Source organism: Leuresthes tenuis, unplaced genomic scaffold (genome assembly GCF_036924035.1).
Source record: "Leuresthes tenuis unplaced genomic scaffold, fLeuTen1.0.hap1 SCAF_11, whole genome shotgun sequence".
Taxonomy (NCBI): domain Eukaryota; kingdom Metazoa; phylum Chordata; class Actinopteri; order Atheriniformes; family Atherinopsidae; genus Leuresthes; species Leuresthes tenuis.
This window is the reverse complement of record NW_027325365.1, coordinates 15,856,347-15,874,179: the sequence shown is the minus strand read 5'-3', so window position 1 is coordinate 15,874,179 and position 17,833 is coordinate 15,856,347. Positions and strand designations below refer to the sequence as shown.

At 42.9% G+C, this 17,833-nt stretch overlaps 5 protein-coding genes across 42 annotated transcripts in view; all 5 read left to right on the top strand.

Annotated features, from left to right (window-relative positions):
• LOC140318082 (protocadherin gamma-C5-like) overlaps nt 1-17,833 on the top strand; it is a 259,247-nt gene that overhangs the window by 215,054 nt on the left and 26,360 nt on the right. Inside the window, exon 1 of one of the 38 annotated variants that reach the window (XM_072395709.1) lies at nt 1,783-4,472. The exons of 36 other annotated variants lie outside the window; for them this stretch is intronic. In XM_072395709.1, coding sequence (XP_072251810.1) covers nt 2,001-4,472 — 2,472 coding nt within the window. In that variant the 5' untranslated portion in view covers nt 1,783-2,000. Of the gene's footprint in view, nt 1-1,782; nt 4,473-17,833 lie in introns of those variants that run through there. One more of the 38 variants, XM_072395713.1, reaches the window with a different exon arrangement.
• Nucleotides 4,968-7,632, top strand: LOC140318515 (protocadherin gamma-C5-like). Its single transcript, XM_072396344.1, has one exon. The coding sequence runs from the start codon at nt 5,143-5,145 to the stop codon at nt 7,630-7,632; it is 2,490 nt and encodes an 829-aa protein (XP_072252445.1). The 5' UTR covers nt 4,968-5,142.
• LOC140318514 (protocadherin gamma-C5-like) lies at nt 8,321-10,964 on the top strand. The gene has a single exon (XM_072396343.1). It carries the CDS (start codon nt 8,496-8,498, stop codon nt 10,962-10,964), a length of 2,469 nt encoding a protein of 822 aa, XP_072252444.1. The 5' UTR covers nt 8,321-8,495.
• Nucleotides 11,684-14,393, top strand: LOC140318089 (protocadherin gamma-C5-like). Its single transcript, XM_072395754.1, has one exon. It carries the CDS (start codon nt 11,928-11,930, stop codon nt 14,391-14,393), a length of 2,466 nt encoding a protein of 821 aa, XP_072251855.1. The 5' UTR covers nt 11,684-11,927.
• LOC140318088 (protocadherin gamma-C5-like) lies at nt 15,085-17,794 on the top strand. Its single transcript, XM_072395753.1, has one exon. It carries the CDS (start codon nt 15,311-15,313, stop codon nt 17,774-17,776), a length of 2,466 nt encoding a protein of 821 aa, XP_072251854.1. The 5' UTR covers nt 15,085-15,310; the 3' UTR covers nt 17,777-17,794.

Sequence of the window (17,833 nt, the reverse complement as noted above, 5' to 3'; positions counted from 1 at the left end):
TTTTAAACACAAACCTCTGTGTGTTGCTTTTTTTGTTATCACCTTCCGTCAGCTTGCTACAGATACATGTTCATTCAAAGCTATTTTTATGTTGAGCAGTTATTGGCAGAAGATAAGGGACTTTTATACCGGTATCTTTACAAGTCCCAATATTTTTCAAAGTGTGCAGGGCCACCTACGTCCTCTCTGGTGTATGTTAGGATTGACTTGAACTTGCACAGGACCAGATGCATATTGACGAGTTACAAAGCTGTGCTGTAGCTCCGCGACTTACAAAGAATGTATGCTGTGTGTTTTTTTAGATGGAATTATGAGAGAAAAAATGTACATTTGAATTGATTAGCATTTGAACCAACAGCAAAGTATATAATTCAAAATGAATGAAAACATAATTTGAAAAAAACATATAATGAAATGAAAAAGAAACAGACTTGCTAAATTGAATCCACATTATTGAATACATCCAAACAGCATAACATTAATATTATTGTATACTTCAAATATGCTCAGACTATTTATTGCAAGTGTAGCAATAGATTTGCGTGTTATTTCACTGTTACTATAGTCATGCCCTGTGTTTATAGCCATATAACTAATTGGTATGTGCTACTGGTGTAAATGAATGAATGAGTGAATACACAAATGAATGAATGAATAGTTTTGGTAGGCAGAAAGCCAGCATCAAGTTTCAAGGTTTCTTTTACCTGTCTGTAGTCTACAGTGAGCCTGTTAGATGCTGTCTCTGCAGCAGCATGCAGCAGCAGCAGTTGGCCGCCTGTGTGGCGCTGTCCACACTGGTGGTGCTGAAAGCAGCTCCAGTCCTCTCCTTCTCTTTGTCTCTCATGCATAGCTCTCCACATCTCCCTCTGTCGCCCACCTCTATATTAAGATCAAATTACACATATTGGAAGTTTATCTTATTCTTCAAATCACTTAACTTATGTGTACTGTGCTTCTTACAATATTTTAGGCCTTTCGAATGTTGGTCATATGTAAAAAAGCTTGCTTTTATCCTTGAATCCGTGTCATATCTATTGTCACTGAAGGGATATCACAACATATGGGGCACCGTTTTGCGGAATAAAAAAGGTTCATGAAGTAGTATCTGCCCTAAATAAAATTGAAAAAAAAAACATTCTAATATGTGTGTGAATTTGTGTGAATAATGCTTTTTGTTTGTTTGTGTATGTGTTAAAGAAGAGATTGGGCAGGCTGGCTGTTCTTGCATGTTTGTCAAACGCCTCTTATGCCATGTGCGCTCCCCCGCCCTTTTTACTTGCTCCACAGACCTCCATACGGGTATTTTACGTAGGTCGCTGTCACAGTTCTTTTTCTGAGGTCTGTGCAGAGTTGTGTAGACGTAATGACGTCTACAGGCTGCACTGGCATTGTGTGACCACAGGAAGGCAACGAAGAGCCTTGTCTGCCACACAGCCATATGCATGCACGCAGGTGCATACAGGAGAGAAGATAGATGGATAACCACAAAACATTACATAAATTATATTAAACTAAGCATTAATTGAATTGCTTCAATAACATTATACTCATGTATCTACTATCTAAAGCTATTATAGATGATTAATGTTGAAAATTGTCCTAATGTTGAAATTTAATTTGCAGATATTTCAGATATAGTTGAAGATAGCGGGGTGACTGTTCAATATATATTTGATAATTATATGTCACATGGTATCATTATAATCAGTGTAGTTTTATTCAATATTTCCACATCAACAGTCTCTAGACGTTCAGTGACGCCATGGTTGGTCGAAATCACTATTCTCTGTGCACCAATGACGTTCAGGGTTGTACAAAGAGATCTAGTCTCTGAGTGAGCCGCATTAGCCTCGTTACCGTTACAATCCTGTGCACAGGAAGGGAGGAATGCACATGCAGACGCAAAGCATGCATTTTACTGTTTCATTTCAGGATTCATCTACATTGGATTGTAAACTGTGTAGACTTCAGTTAGAAGGTCGGGACTGGAGTGAAACAATATGGGATTTGAGAAACGTGGAATAATGTGGAACAAACTGCCGACATGGCAGGTGTTTTTGTGGTTGCATCATTTCTTTTTCTTGTGGAGTACAATAGACGCACAGATTCGCTACAGCATCCCAGAAGAACTGAAACAGGGATCTGTGGTTGGAAATATAGCCAAAGACTTGGGGTTGGTTGTACCTGAACTGTATCGGCGTAAATTGCGGATAACCTCTGAGGCTGGTAAGCAGTATTTCAATGTGGACCTGGGTAAAGGAGAACTGCTGGTGACTGATAGAATAGATAGAGAGGATCTGTGTGGACAAAGACCGTCGTGTTTGTTGCCTTTGGAATTGGTGATAGATGACCCTCTGCAGCTGCATAGAATAGAAATTGAAATACAGGACACAAACGACAATTCTCCCAGCTTCCTCAATAAAGAAAAAGTGGTGAAAATTGCAGAGCTTGTAAACGCAGGAGCGCGATTTCCTTTAGAGAGTGCCCAGGATCTTGATGTTGGAATTAATTCTATTCGCTCTTATCTTATAAGCAAAAATGATCATTTTAAACTAACTGTTAAAAACTTGAAAGACGGGAGAAAAATCCCTGAATTGGTACTTGAAAAACCCCTTGACCGAGAAAATGTACCTGTGCATAACCTCATCATCACCGCTATAGATGGAGGAGATCCGGTGCGCTCAGGGACTTCTGAAATTACAGTTATTGTGCTCGACAACAATGATAATGCACCACAGTTTGAAAGACAACTATATGAGGTCAGTGTCAGCGAAAAGGCAACACTTGGAACTGAAATACTGCGCGTTAAAGCAAGTGATGCAGATGAGGGACTAAATGGAGAAATTGAATATTTATTTGCAGAGCAAACTCCAGATCTAATTTTATCGTTTTTTTACATTGAACCTTCCACTGGAACTGTAATTGTTAGAGGCATTTTAGATCATGAAAATAACTCTTTACATAGATTTGATGTAATTGCAAAAGACAAAGGAAATCCTGAGATGGATGGACATTGTGGCGTCGAAATCAAAGTAGTTGACGTTAACGATAATGTTCCTGAAATAATTGTTACGTCTTTAACAACGCCTGTTGCAGAAGATTCTGCAGTCGGTACCGTTATTGCACTGATAAGCGCAAAAGACCCAGACTCGGGTGAAAATGGCAAGGTTACATTGACTGTTTCTCCTAAATCCCCTTTCAAATTGAATCCATCGGTCTCTAACCATTATTCATTAGTAACGAACGGACCACTTGACCGTGAAAAAAATGACGAATATACTGTGAAGATAAGTGCAATCGATTCTGGAAAACCTTCGTTAACGAGTGAAAAAACTGTAGTTGTTAAACTGTTAGATGTAAATGATAATCCACCAGTTTTCTCCCAAGCTTCTTATATTGTTTATGTTAAAGAAAATCATGCTCCGGGGAAAATTTTGTGCTCAGTATCAGCATCTGACCTGGATTCTGGTGAAAACGCTAAGATCTCTTACGCCATACTGGACTCTAAAGTGCAGGACGTTTCTGTCTCATCGTATGTTTACATTAACTCAGATAACGGAAGCATCTACAGCATGCACTCCTTTGACTATGAGAAACTGAAGGTGTTCCAGATTCAGGTTCAGGCAAGGGACCACGGCTCTCCGTCTCTCAACAGCAACGCCACCGTCCATGTTTTTATCCTGGACCAGAACGACAATGCCCCCGCTGTTATTTACCCCTCCTCCGCTGCCATGGGCTCACTCTCTCATCAAAGGATGCCCCGATCTGCTAAAGCCGGTCACCTGGTTACTAAGGTGACGGCCGTGGACGCTGACTCGGGCCATAACGCCTGGATCTCCTACAGACTGGCGGAGGCCACAGACGCCTCTTTGTTCACTGTCAATCTGTACACAGGGGAGGTGAGGACTAAACGCGCTGTGTCCGAGCAGGACGATTCCTCTCAGAGGCTGTTGATAGAGATCAAGGACGACGGGGAACCGGTCCAGTCCTCCACCGTCACGGTGTCCATCCTGTTGGAGGACGGTCTCCATGAGCCCATCTTAGACCTCCGACACAAAGTGTCCGAGCCCAGCAAGAAAACAGGGAGAATCACCCTTTATTTGATTCTCTCTCTGGCCTCGGTGTCCGTGCTGTCTCTGGTGACTTTTCTCATCTTAGCGGTGAAATGCATCAGGAACAGCAGCAGCAGTAGCGGGAGCTGCTGCATGAGACGGAGCGACTGTGATGATTACAAGAACCCCAACAGAAACCTGCAGATTCAGCTCAACACTGATGGACCTATAAAGTATGTGGAGGTCCTGGGAGGAGACATGATGTCTCAGAGTCAGTCCTTCAGGTCCTGCATGTCTCCGATGTCAGAGTACAGTGACTTCACTTTGATTAAACCCAGCAGCACCACAGACTTTAAGGAGGTGATCAGTGTCCTGGATGCGTCATTACCCGACAGCACCTGGACCTTTGAGAGTCAGCAGGTGAGCAGATAGTGAAATGATTATCTATGTGTTTATTTTATTAAGACTATCTCAGTTTTCTTTAGTTGCTTCTCAACCAAAGTGTTTGAACTGGCATAAAACACATCATTCATGATTATATTTTTTCCTCTTTGGAATAAATTTTCTTTTCTGGTGATTTGTGACACAAAAGCTCTCTCTCTCTTTCTTCCTCTTTCTTTCTTTCTTACTTCTCTCTCTCTCTCTCTCTCTCTCTCTCCCTCTCTCTCTAAATATACATATTTGTTCATTTGTGTACAACATGTTCACAAACATATAATAAAACATACTTTTGCCAACGGAGAGGGTCATGAAGAGAACAGAGGCAGGGATTTTTAAGGTGTCGATCATCGTCTTCCTTATTGGATGATAGGGTTGATGCTCTAGACCAATAGGAGTCAGAACTGTGCAAAGCAATCTCGTCCCTGCCCCCATTCAACCTTGGTGCTGTTAACACTCACAATGCATAGAGCTAGAGGAGGGAGCGCGCAATGAGCTGTTTATTACAAAATGAGGATTTAATTTTTTGGCTTATATTCATGCTCAGCAGCTTTTGAGAAAAAATCTGTGAGAATCATACCAATGAGGATGGGGTTCAGATTTTCTCTATACGCTATGTCGATTGGAATTAACATGTTATAGCGGACCAAGGATGACAAAGAGAAGAGGATACAGAGACTGGATATGGCAGGCGCTTTGGTGGCATCATTTCTTTATCTTGTGGAATACAATAGAGGGACAGACTCGTTATACCATCCAGGAGGAATTGAAACGGGGCTTTGTGGTTGGAAATCTTGCCAAAGATCTGGGGCTGGGACTGTCTGAAATATTTGAACGCAAACTACGTGTCGCATCTGAGACTGGTGAGCAGTATTTCAGTGTGGAAGCGGGGAAGGGTGAGCTGGTGGTGAATGACAGAATAGACAGAGAGGCTTTATGTGGACAAAGCCCCAGCTGCGTGTTACCTCTTCAGATTGTAATTGAAGACCCACTACAACTTTTCCGAGTGGAGGTTGAAATTCAAGATATTAATGATAATCCACCCAAGTTTTCGTCTAATTATGTCAAACTGGAGATCGCCGAATCTACAGTTAGTGGGTCTCATTTTCCTTTAGAGAGTGCCTTAGACCCAGATGTTGGCAGTAATTCATTGAAGTCATATACTCTCAGTAAAGACGACTGTTTCAGTATAAGAGTCAAGGAAGTTGCTGGTGGAAGAAAAGTCCCTGAATTAATTTTAGCAAAAGTTTTAGACCGAGAGAAAAAAGCTGTTCACAAGCTTCTTTTGACTGCTCTAGATGGAGGTAACCCTATAAGATCAGGGACTGCTCAAATAACTATTACAGTCCTTGACAATAACGATAACATTCCAGCTTTTGATAAAACGATCTATAAAGTCTCTGTTGGTGAGAATGCTGGAGAGGGTGCGTTAATAGTACAAACAAAAGCTACAGACGTGGATGATGGTCAAAACGGAGAGATTGAATTCTCCTTTGGAGCCCACACATCAGAAGCTGTGCTCTCTATCTTCACGATTGATCCTTTATCTGGAAAAATATTTCTTAAAGGAAAATTAGATTTTGAAACGGCCTCTAATTATGAATTTGACATTAGTGCAAAAGATAAAGGCAGTCCGAGAATGGAAGGACATTGCACTGTGCATGTTGACGTTTTAGATGTCAACGATAATGCCCCTGAAATAATGCTCACCTCTCATCCAAAGCCACTGCGCGAGGACTCACCTAACGGCACTGTAGTGGCTTTGATCAGCGCCCGAGACCTTGACACCGGTGATAATGGAAAAGTCACGTTACATCTCCCTAAAAAATCTAATTTTGCCCTGAAACCTTCGTTTTCCCGAAACTATGCACTTGTTACCAATGGTGTTTTAGATCGTGAAAATGTATCTAAATATAACATCGAGATAACAGCCACTGATTCTGGCTCTCCGCCTCTTTCGAGTAAAAAAACTATACCTGTCAGCATTGCTGACGTGAATGACAACCCTCCGATGTTTAGTCAATCCTCTTATAATGTTTATCTAAAAGAGAACGGAGTTCCAGGTTCTATATTGTTCTCGGTGTCAGCATCTGACCTGGATTCTGGTGAAAACGCTAAGATCTCTTACGCCATACTGGACTCTAAAGTGCAGGACGTTTCTGTCTCATCGTATGTTTACATTAACTCAGATAACGGAAGCATCTACAGCATGCACTCATTTGACTATGAGAAACTGAAGGTGTTTCAGATTCAGGTTCAGGCAAAGGACCAGGGCTCTCCGTCTCTCAGCAGCAACGCCACCGTCCATGTTTTTATCCTGGACCAGAACGACAATGCCCCCGCTGTTATTTACCCCTCCTCCGCTGCCATGGGCTCACTCTCTCATCAGAGGATGCCCCGATCCGCTAAAGCCGGTAACCTGGTTACTAAGGTGACGGCCGTGGACGCTGACTCGGGCCATAACGCCTGGATCTCCTACAGACTGGCGGAGGCCACAGACGCCTCTTTGTTCACTGTCAATCTGTACACAGGGGAGGTGAGGACTAAACGCGCTGTGTCCGAGCAGGACGATTCCTCTCAGAGGCTGCTGATAGAGATCAAGGACGACGGGGAACCGGTCCAGTCCTCCACCGTCACGGTGTCCATCCTGCTTGAGGACGGTCTCCATGAGCCCATCTTAGACCTCCGACACAAAGTGTCCGAGCCCAGCAAGAAAACTGGGAGAATCACCCTTTATTTGATTCTCTCTTTGGCCTCGGTGTCCGTGCTGTCTCTGGTGACTTTTCTCATCTTAGCGGTGAAATGCATCAGGAACAGCAGCAGCAGCGGTAGCTGCTGCATGAGACGGAGCGACTGTGATGATTACAAGAACCCCAACAGAAACCTGCAGATTCAACTCAACACTGATGGACCTATAAAGTATGTGGAGGTCCTGGGAGGAGACATGATGTCTCAGAGTCAGTCCTTCAGGTCCTGTATGTCTCCGATGTCAGAGTACAGTGACTTCACTTTGATTAAACCCAGCAGCACCACAGACTTTAAGGAGGTGATCAGTGTCATGGATGCGTCATTACCCGACAGCACCTGGACCTTTGAGAGCCAGCAGGTGAGCAGATTAGAAGCACTGGTTTTAATAATCTAATACAGGAGATGATAAATCAAAACATATTTAAATAAAATGTAAAATAATCTCTCTCTTTAAATATATATGATTGATGTTTGAAATACACTGTTCAATGTTTTAATGACCCTTTTGAAGTGTACCTTTTGAAATTTTATTTGTTTCTTCTCTCAGAAAATCCCTTTTAATGAACAACGTACATGCTTTGCAATATGTACAATACTTGTGTATTTTTCCATAGTTTTTGCGTTAAAGATACGGTTCAGCACCATGAGATTGGACAGTGACATGCAGCCATCGTTGCGTTACCTTTAAACAATTCTGTCTTATTCAATCAGTATAGTAAAACTGTCAGTATGAACAGGTAATACATATGTATTATATTACATATTTCTGTAACGAAAAACATTAATTAATTTCATAATCTGAATTTGTTTGAAGCACCTACTGAAAAGTTGTTTTTACTTGATTTTTGTCAAAATGGCAGTATTTCATAAGATGTTAATCTTAGTGTTGTAAGTAATTGTCAACCTGACTAAGAGCTCCGCAGATGTATATAATCTGCCACTTTAAGAGTGTCGATCTGGTTCTCTCTCATTGGTTGCTGGGGAGGAATGCTGAGCACCAATAGGATAGAGAACTGTACAAAGCAATCTACTCCCTGCCCCCATGCAGCTACAGCGAGGTAATAGAGTGACAAGAGCTTGAGAAGAGAGAGCAATGTGCTCATATGCTTTACCAGTTAAACGCATATTTTTAGCTAATAGCAATGCTCAAAAATCGTAATCTTTGATTGGACGGAGGATTATTTCCTACTGTCATGGGAAGCAACGTTACTGTAAATAGTACCTTGATGGAAATTAATTCAACATAGTGTACTAACGATGACAAAGAGAAGAGGATACCGAGACTGGAGATGGCTGGCTCTTTGGTGGCATCATTTCTTTCTCCTGTGGAGTACAATAGAAGGACAGACTCGTTACAGCATCCCAGAGGAATTAAAACAAGGCTCTGTTGTTGGAAACCTTGCAAAAGATCTGGGTTTGGGACTATCTGAAATGTTTGACCGTAGGTTGCGTGTCGCCTCTGAGGCTGGTAAGCAGTATTTCAGTGTGGATGCGGGGAAGGGCGAGCTGGTAGTGAATGACAGAATAGACAGAGAGGCTTTATGCGGACAAAGCCCCAGCTGTGTGCTACCTCTCCAAGTTGTTGTTGAAAATCCTTTACAATCTCATCGAATAGAAGTGGAAATAAGAGATATAAATGACAATTTCCCGAGTTTTCTCACAAAGGAGATTAACCTTAAAATACCCGAATCAGTTGGTCTTGGAAAACGCTTTCCTTTAGAAAAAGCAGAGGACCCTGATGTTGGAAGTAATTCTTTGAAAACGTATTCTCTGAGCAAAAACGATCATTTTTCGTTGAAATTTAAAGACTCAAAGAATGGCAAACCTGTCCCAGAATTGGTGTTGGAGAAGCCGTTAGATCGAGAAAAGATTGCTCTACATCAGCTGCTGCTGACAGCATTAGATGGAGGAACCCCAGTCACGTCGGGAACCTGTAAGATCAAAATTGTTGTACTTGACAACAATGACAATTTTCCAGTATTCACTGAAAATGAGTACAAGGTTTCTTTAAAGGAGAACAGCACCAAAGACACATTTGTGATCAAATTGACAGCAACAGATGCCGATGATGGTCTTAATGGTGTAGTTAAATATTCCTTTGGTTCTCGCACTCCAGAGTCTGTGTTGTCAACATTTAAAATCAATGATATAACTGGAGAAATTGTATTAAATGGGCCGCTAGATTATGAGAGTAATAAGTCATATCTTATCGATATAATTGCTAAAGACGAAGGGATTCCCGAAATGGAGGGTGACTGCCGTTTACAGGTTGATTTAGAGGACATAAATGATAATTCTCCGGAGATTGTGCTCACTTCAAAACCCAGTCCTGTTCGCGAAGACTCACCGAGTGGAACAGTTGTGGCTTTGATTAGTGCTCGAGACCTTGACTCTGGTGATAACGGCAAAGTCACGTTACATCTACCAAAAGGTTCTCCTTTCACTCTGAAACCTTCGTTTTCAAACAGTTACGAACTGCTCACCAACGGTGCATTAGACCAAGAGAAATTCTCAGAATATAATGTAGAAATAACAGCTATAGATTCAGGCTCCCCTCGCCTATCTAGTAAAAAGATAATACCTGTCAGCATCATTGATGTGAATGACAACCCTCCGCTGTTCAGTCAATCCTCTTATAATGTTTATCTAAAAGAGAACGGGGTACCAGGGTCTATACTGTATTCAGTGTCAGCATCTGACCTGGATTCTGGTGAAAACGCAAAGATATCTTACTCCATACTGGACTCTAGAGTGCAGGACGTTTCTGTCTCATCGTATGTTTACATTAACTCAGATAACGGAAGCATCTACAGCATGCACTCCTTTGACTATGAGAAACTGAAGGTGTTTCAGATTCAGGTTCAGGCAAAGGATCAGGGCTCTCCGTCTCTCAGCAGCAACGCCACCGTCCATGTTTTTATCCTGGACCAGAACGACAATGCCCCCGCTGTTATTTACCCCTCCTCCGCTGCCATGGGCTCCCTCTCTCATCAGAGGATGCCCCGATCTGCTAAAGCGGGTCACCTGGTTACTAAGGTGACGGCCGTGGACGCTGACTCGGGCCATAACGCCTGGATCTCCTACAGACTAGCGGAGGCCACAGACGCCTCTTTGTTCACTGTCAGTCTGTACACAGGGGAGGTGAGGACTAAACGCGCTGTGTCCGAGCAGGACGATTCCTCTCAGAGGCTGCTGATAGAGATCAAGGACGACGGGGAACCAGTCCAGTCCTCCACCGTCACGGTGTCCATCCTGCTGGAGGACGGTCTCCATGAGCCCATCTTAGACCTCCGACACAAAGTGTCCGAGCCCAGCAAGAAAACTGGGAGAATCACCCTTTATTTGATTCTCTCTCTGGCCTCGGTGTCCGTGCTGTCTCTGGTGACTTTTGTCATCTTAGCGGTGAAATGCATCAGGAACAGCAGCAGCAGCGGAAGCTGCTGCATGAGACGGAGCGACTGTGATGATTACAAGAACCCCAACAGAAACCTGCAGATTCAGCTCAACACTGATGGACCTATAAAGTACGTGGAGGTCCTGGGAGGAGACATGATGTCTCAGAGTCAGTCCTTCAGGTCCTGCATGTCTCCGATGTCAGAGTACAGTGACTTCACTTTGATTAAACCCAGCAGCACCACAGACTTTAAGGAGGTGATCAGTGTCCTGGATGCGTCATTACCCGACAGCACCTGGACCTTTGAGAGCCAGCAGGTGAGAAGAGAGTGAAATGATTATCAAAGTTTGAATTGATTATATGTTTCACAACGAAAGTGCTTGTACCTATATGATCATATTTCCGATTTTTATTTTTTTTACTTCAGTACAAATCTGCTGTTTTCTGTCACACCAACTCTCTCTCTCTCTCTCTCTCTCTCTCTATATATATATATATATATATATATATATATATATATTTTTTTTTTTTTTTTTAATTCATATTTCATATTTCTTCGTATCTCAGCGTTAATTAAATCCACACACATATTTCACAAACACCTGACTAAATTGATAGAGTGGTGTGGTAACTTGGTGTGCAGATATTTTAGCACATATTGATGAATTTAACCTGTGGCTCACAGCTAAACGAAAATATGCGGTGCTTTGACGTCACTTCACTTTTCATAGAATAAATTAGACTTCTGTACTGTTGTGTTATCTTACATGTATCCGGAAGATTGATTTGAACGAGGAATACCTAAGAAGCCAATGCTTTTTTCACAACAAATGAATGACTTATATTCTTTTTATTTTATTTTATTTACAATGTTATTGTTCTTAAAGTTGATCTTAATGTATTTAGAGGAGCTCATATCTGTATTTTGTAGGATCTCATTGACAAGTACCTCTGTGCAATTTCTTTAATCTTGAATTGCGCCTGTATGGCAGACACACTTATCTTATTGGGTGAACGGTGGATGCTATGTGCCAGTAGCGTTGTGACTTGTAAAAGAGATCTACTCCCTCCCCCATCTATCCTCACCACTGTCGTCAGTATATTGCTTTGAGCCCGACATGAGAGGAGGGTGGCTTTGAACAGGCGGATTTAATCGTGTACATTCGAATTACGTCTCGCGATGCGTAACAATGGACTTTCTTGGAGTGCGACAATGTTCTCATCGAAGGATTTTGATATTAGTCTGTTTAGTCTATGATATTTTCGTGGGAAATAACGTGTTATAACGGTGCGGGATGACAAAGAGGATGGGACACCGAGACTGGAGATGGCTGGCTCTTTGGTGGCATAATTTCTTTCTCTTGTGGAGTACAATAGACGGACAGACTCGTTATAGCGTCCCAGAGGAGCTGGAACCAGGCTCTCTGGTTGGGAATCTTGGCAAAGATCTGGGTTTGGGATTATCAGACATTTTTGACCGTAAACTGCGTGTCGCTTCTGAGGCTGGTAAGCAGTATTTTAGTGTGGATGCGGGAAAGGGCGAGCTGGTGGTGAATGATAGAATAGACAGAGAGGCTTTATGCGGACAAAGCCCCAGCTGCGTGTTACCTCTTCAGGTGGTAATAGAGAACCCGCTACAGTTACATCGGATAGAAGTTGACATAAAAGACGTAAATGACAACGCTCCTACTTTTCTCAAAAGTGATCATGTAATAGAAATAGCTGAATCAACCGTTGTAGGTGTTCGTTTTCCTTTGGAGATGGCAGATGATCCCGATGTTGGGAGTAATGGATTAAAGACTTACACACTGAGCAAAGATGACTGTTTCACTCTCAAAGTCAAAGAAATTGAAAATGGAAGAAAAGTGCCCGAGTTGGTTTTAAATAAATCTCTGGATCGAGAGAAGAAAGCAGTTCACAATTTATTTCTTACTGCTATGGATGGAGGTAATCCTGTCAAGAGTGGGACTTCAAAAATAACGGTAACTGTACTTGATATCAACGACAATGTTCCGCTATTCGAAAAAAGTTATTATAAGACCGTTGTTCAAGAAAATAGTGCAAACGGTTCTTTTGTAATTGCAACAAAAGCAACAGACATTGATGAGGGTCAAAATAGTGAAATAGAATATTCTCTTGGTGTACACACACCACCATCAGTTCTGGCTTTATTTCATATAGATGCTGTAACTGGAGATTTATATTTGAAACACCAATTAGACCACGAAACTCAAACCTCATATCGAATTGACATTAGTGCAACAGATAAAGGTTTTCCTAAAATGGAAGGTCGCTGTACTGTCCAGGTGGATGTCTTAGACGTGAACGATAACGCCCCAGAGATTATACTTACCTCAGCACCCTCCTCTGTGCCCGAAGACTCTCGCAGTGGAACAGTTGTGGCTTTGCTCAGCGTCCGAGATCTTGATACTGCTGATAATGGCAAAATAAATTTGCAGCTTCCCAAGGGTTCCCCCTTTACTTTGAAACCGTCTTTTTCTAATAACTATGCATTGGTTACAAAAGGTTCTTTAGACCGGGAGAGTTTCTCAGAGTACAGCATCGACATAACAGCCACTGATTCTGGCTCTCCGCCTCTTTCGAGTAAGAAAACAATACCTGTCAAAATTACTGATGTAAATGACAACCCTCCGATGTTTAGTCAGTCCTCTTATAATGTTTATCTAAAAGAGAACGGAGTTCCAGGTTCTATACTGTACTCGGTGTCAGCATCTGACCAGGATTCTGGTGAAAACGCTAAGATCTCTTACGCCATACTGGACTCTAAAGTGCAGGACGTTTCTGTCTCATCGTATGTTTACATTAACTCAGATAACGGAAGCATCTACAGCATGCACTCCTTCGACTATGAGAAACTGAAGGTGTTTCAGATTCAGGTTCAGGCAAAGGACCAGGGCTCTCCGTCTCTCAGCAGCAACACCACCGTCCATGTTTTTATCCTGGACCAGAACGACAATGCCCCCGCTGTTATTTACCCCTCCTCCGCTGCCATGGGCTCACTCTCTCATCAGAGGATGCCCCGATCTGCTAAAGCGGGTCACCTGGTTACTAAGGTGACGGCCGTGGACGCTGACTCGGGCCATAACGCCTGGATCTCCTACAGACTGGCGGAGGCCACAGACGCCTCTTTGTTCACTGTCAATCTGTACACAGGGGAGGTGAGGACTAAACGCGCTGTGTCCGAGCAGGACGATTCCTCTCAGAGGCTGCTGATAGAGATCAAGGACGACGGGGAACCAGTCCAGTCCTCCACCGTCACGGTGTCCATCCTGCTGGAGGACGGTCTCCATGAGCCCATCTTAGACCTCCGACACAAAGTGTCCGAGCCCAGCAAGAAAACTGGGAGAATCACCCTTTATTTGATTCTCTCTCTGGCCTCGGTGTCCGTGCTGTCTCTGGTGACTTTTCTCATCTTAGCGGTGAAATGCATCAGGAACAGCAGCAGTAGCGGGAGCTGCTGCATGAGACGGAGCGACTGTGATGATTACAAGAACCCAAACAGAAACCTGCAGATTCAGCTCAACACTGATGGACCTATAAAGTACGTGGAGGTCCTGGGAGGAGACATGATGTCTCAGAGTCAGTCCTTCAGGTCCTGCATGTCTCCGATGTCAGAGTACAGTGACTTCACTTTGATTAAACCCAGCAGCACCACAGACTTTAAGGAGGTGATCAGTGTCCTAGATGCGTCTTTACCAGACAGTACCTGGACCTTTGAGAGCCAGCAGGTGAGCAGATGACCTTTTACTTTAAAATTGCTTTTATGTGATATATTCGAACAATATACTGTGATGTTAGGTCGTCGTCTGTTCGGGTTTATTGCTAAGATCCCAACAAGTCCTATAACTGAAACGGTCATGTTGATGGTTTAGTTTTTGCTTGTATGAGCCCGGTATGCATAGCAGTATCATGTGGGTTCCTCGGTATTTTATGTTGTCTCTTTAAACCTGCATTTAGTGCAGGCATATTCCTTCAATCATACCTCCAAGTTTCATAGATAAAAGATACATGTTCTCCAAAATAAGAAAAAAAAACTGGATGATTACCTAAACAAAACATAATAGTGTGTTACTTTAGTCAAAAGTAATTATTTTTTAATTTAGCGTAAACTTTACCCTTTATTGCCTTGAAATAACGGATTATTTAAAAAGAAACAAAATCTTAGAACAACTTTATTGCGTTCGTGAGCATTATTTTTTGCGAATGCTCATTACTGTTGATTGTATGATTTACATAATGTGTCAGCAACAAAACTGTGAAATCAGAAGAATGGCATGGCTCTTAAATTCAGCTGATATACACTGCACTGCATCTGTGATAAATTCTCTTATGAATAGCTGTGTGAGATCGCTGTCTGCTTCCTATTGGGTGTAGGTGGTAGTTTCTGTCCTCCAATAGCAGACAGAACTGTACAAAGAGATCTAGCCCCTCCCCCGTGCTGCCCCAGCAACATAAACGTTGACAATGCAACGAGCTGGAGCACGGTGTGATGCGCTCCTTTCTTGGACCTGAGAATAAATCTCTTTTTTGATACATAGATGTCAGACATGAACGAATATGCTTCATATGTTTTCATGACTCCACTTAATACTCATTTGAACTGGATATTAACTTTGATTTTCTGGATGGGAAATATCGTATAGTAACGGATAAAGGAATGAGAAAGAGGATGGGATACAGAGACTGGAGATGGCTGGCTCTTTGGTGGCATCATTTCTTTCTTTTGTGGACTACAACAGACGGACAGACTCGTTACAGCATCCCAGAAGAACTAAAACAGGGATCTGTGGCAGGAAATATAGCAAAAGATTTGGGCTTATCATTATCAGATATTTTTGACCGCAAGCTGCGTGTCGCTTCTGAGGCTGGTGATCAGTTTTTCAGTGTGGATGCGGGGAAGGGCGAGCTGCTGGTGAATGATAGAATAGACCGAGAGGCTTTATGCGGACAAAGCCCCAGCTGTGTGTTGCCTTTACAGATATTTCTTGAAAACCCTCTAAATTTGTATCGACTTGAGGTAGAAATTAAAGACATAAATGATAATTCGCCCAAGTTTCATACGAAAGAAATGTCTTTGAAAATTGCAGAAACGGCAGCAGTAGGAACTCGTTTTTCTTTGGAGAGTGCAGAGGATTTGGACGTTGGAGGTAATTCGGTGAGGTCGTACACTTTGACAAGAAACGATTGTTTTACACTGAAAATGAAAGAGGTTGAGGATGGCAAATCAGTCCCTGAGCTAGTGTTAGAGAAGCATCTTGATCGAGAGAAGAAAGCAGTTCATCAGCTGCTACTAACTGCATTAGATGGAGGAAACCCGGTAATGTCTGGTACCTCGCAAATTACGGTTACTGTGCTTGATGTAAACGACAATTTCCCAGTATTTGAGAAAAATATGTATAAAGTGTCGTTACATGAGAATTCCGCAAAAGGTCATTTTGTCATAAGAATTGCAGCAACTGATGCTGACGAAGGACCAAACGGAGAAGTTGAATTTTCTTTTGGTTCGCGGACAAGTGATTCTGTGTTATCTATATTTGAAATAAAACCATTAACTGGAGAAATATATTTGAAAGGAGACTTGGATTATGAAAAAAACTCTTCCTTTAAAATAGAAATAACTGCAAAAGATAAGGGCGTTCCTGAAATGCAAAGTCACTGTCGTCTACAGGTAGATGTTATAGATGTTAATGACAACATGCCAGAAATTGTCCTCACCTCCGAACCGCAGCCTGTGCGTGAGGACGCACCAAGTGGTACTGTGGTGGCTTTGCTCAATGCACGTGATGCTGACTCTGGTAATAACAGCAAAGTCACGCTTCAACTACCCAAAGGTTCTCCTTTCACCCTAAAACCATCTTTTTCAAATAACTATGCGCTGGTTACCAGCGGCTCATTAGACCGAGAGAGATTTTCAGAGTATAATATAGAAATAACAGCCACTGACTCAGGCTCTCCTCCATTGTCCAGTAAAAAAAATATACCAGTTACTATCATTGATGTGAATGACAATGCTCCAGCATTCACTCAGAAAAGTTACAATGTTTATCTAAAAGAGAACGGAGTTCCAGGTTCTATATTGTACTCAGTGTCAGCATCTGACCTGGATTCTGGTGAAAACGCAAAGATATCTTACTCCATACTGGACTCTAAAGTGCAGGACGTTTCTGTCTCATCGTATGTTTACATTAACTCAGATAACGGAAGCATCTACAGCATGCACTCCTTTGACTATGAGAAACTGAAGGTGTTTCAGATTCAGGTTCAGGCAAAGGACCAGGGCTCTCCGTCTCTCAGCAGCAACGCCACCGTCAACGTTTTTATCCTGGACCAGAACGACAATGCCCCCGCTGTTATTTACCCCTCCTCCGCTGCCATGGGCTCACTCTCTCATCAGAGGATGCCCCGATCTGCTAAAGCGGGTCACCTGGTTACTAAGGTGACGGCCGTGGACGCTGACTCGGGTCATAACGCCTGGATCTCCTACAGACTGGCGGAGGCCACAGACACCTCTTTGTTCACTGTCAGTCTGTACACAGGGGAGGTGAGGACTAAACGCGCTGTGTCCGAGCAGGACGATTCCTCTCAGAGGATGCTGATAGAGATCAAGGACGACGGGGAACCGGTCCAGTCCTCCACCGTCACGGTGTCCATCCTGTTGGAGGACGGTCTCCATGAGCCCATCTTAGACCTCCGACACAAAGTGTCCGAGCCCAGCAAGAAAACTGGGAGAATCACCCTTTATTTGATTCTCTCTCTGGCCTCAGTGTCCGTGCTGTCTCTGGTAACTTTTCTCATCTTAGCGGTGAAATGCATCAGGAACAGCAGCAGCAGCGGGAGCTGCTGCATGAGACGGAGCGACTGTGATGATTACAAGAACCCAAACAGAAACCTGCAGATTCAGCTCAACACTGATGGACCTATAAAGTACGTGGAGGTCCTGGGAGGAGACATGATGTCTCAGAGTCAGTCCTTCAGGTCCTGCATGTCTCCGATGTCAGAGTACAGTGACTTCACTTTGATTAAACCCAGCAGCACCACAGACTTTAAGGAGGTGATCAGTGTCCTGGATGCGTCTTTACCAGACAGTACCTGGACCTTTGAGAGCCAGCAGGTGAGCAGATGAACCAAACAAATAGCAATCTTCTGGTTAGTTTAATGTTCTTATATGTTTCAAATGCTT

What these genes read in the sequence shown, in the direction of transcription:
- LOC140318089 (XM_072395754.1), top strand. Translation starts at nt 11,928, where the DNA reads ATGACAAAGAGGATGGGACACCGAGACTGGAGATGGCTGGCTCTTTGG.
- LOC140318515 (XM_072396344.1), top strand. Translation starts at nt 5,143, where the DNA reads ATGACAAAGAGAAGAGGATACAGAGACTGGATATGGCAGGCGCTTTGG.
- LOC140318514 (XM_072396343.1), top strand. Translation starts at nt 8,496, where the DNA reads ATGACAAAGAGAAGAGGATACCGAGACTGGAGATGGCTGGCTCTTTGG.
- LOC140318088 (XM_072395753.1), top strand. Translation starts at nt 15,311, where the DNA reads ATGAGAAAGAGGATGGGATACAGAGACTGGAGATGGCTGGCTCTTTGG.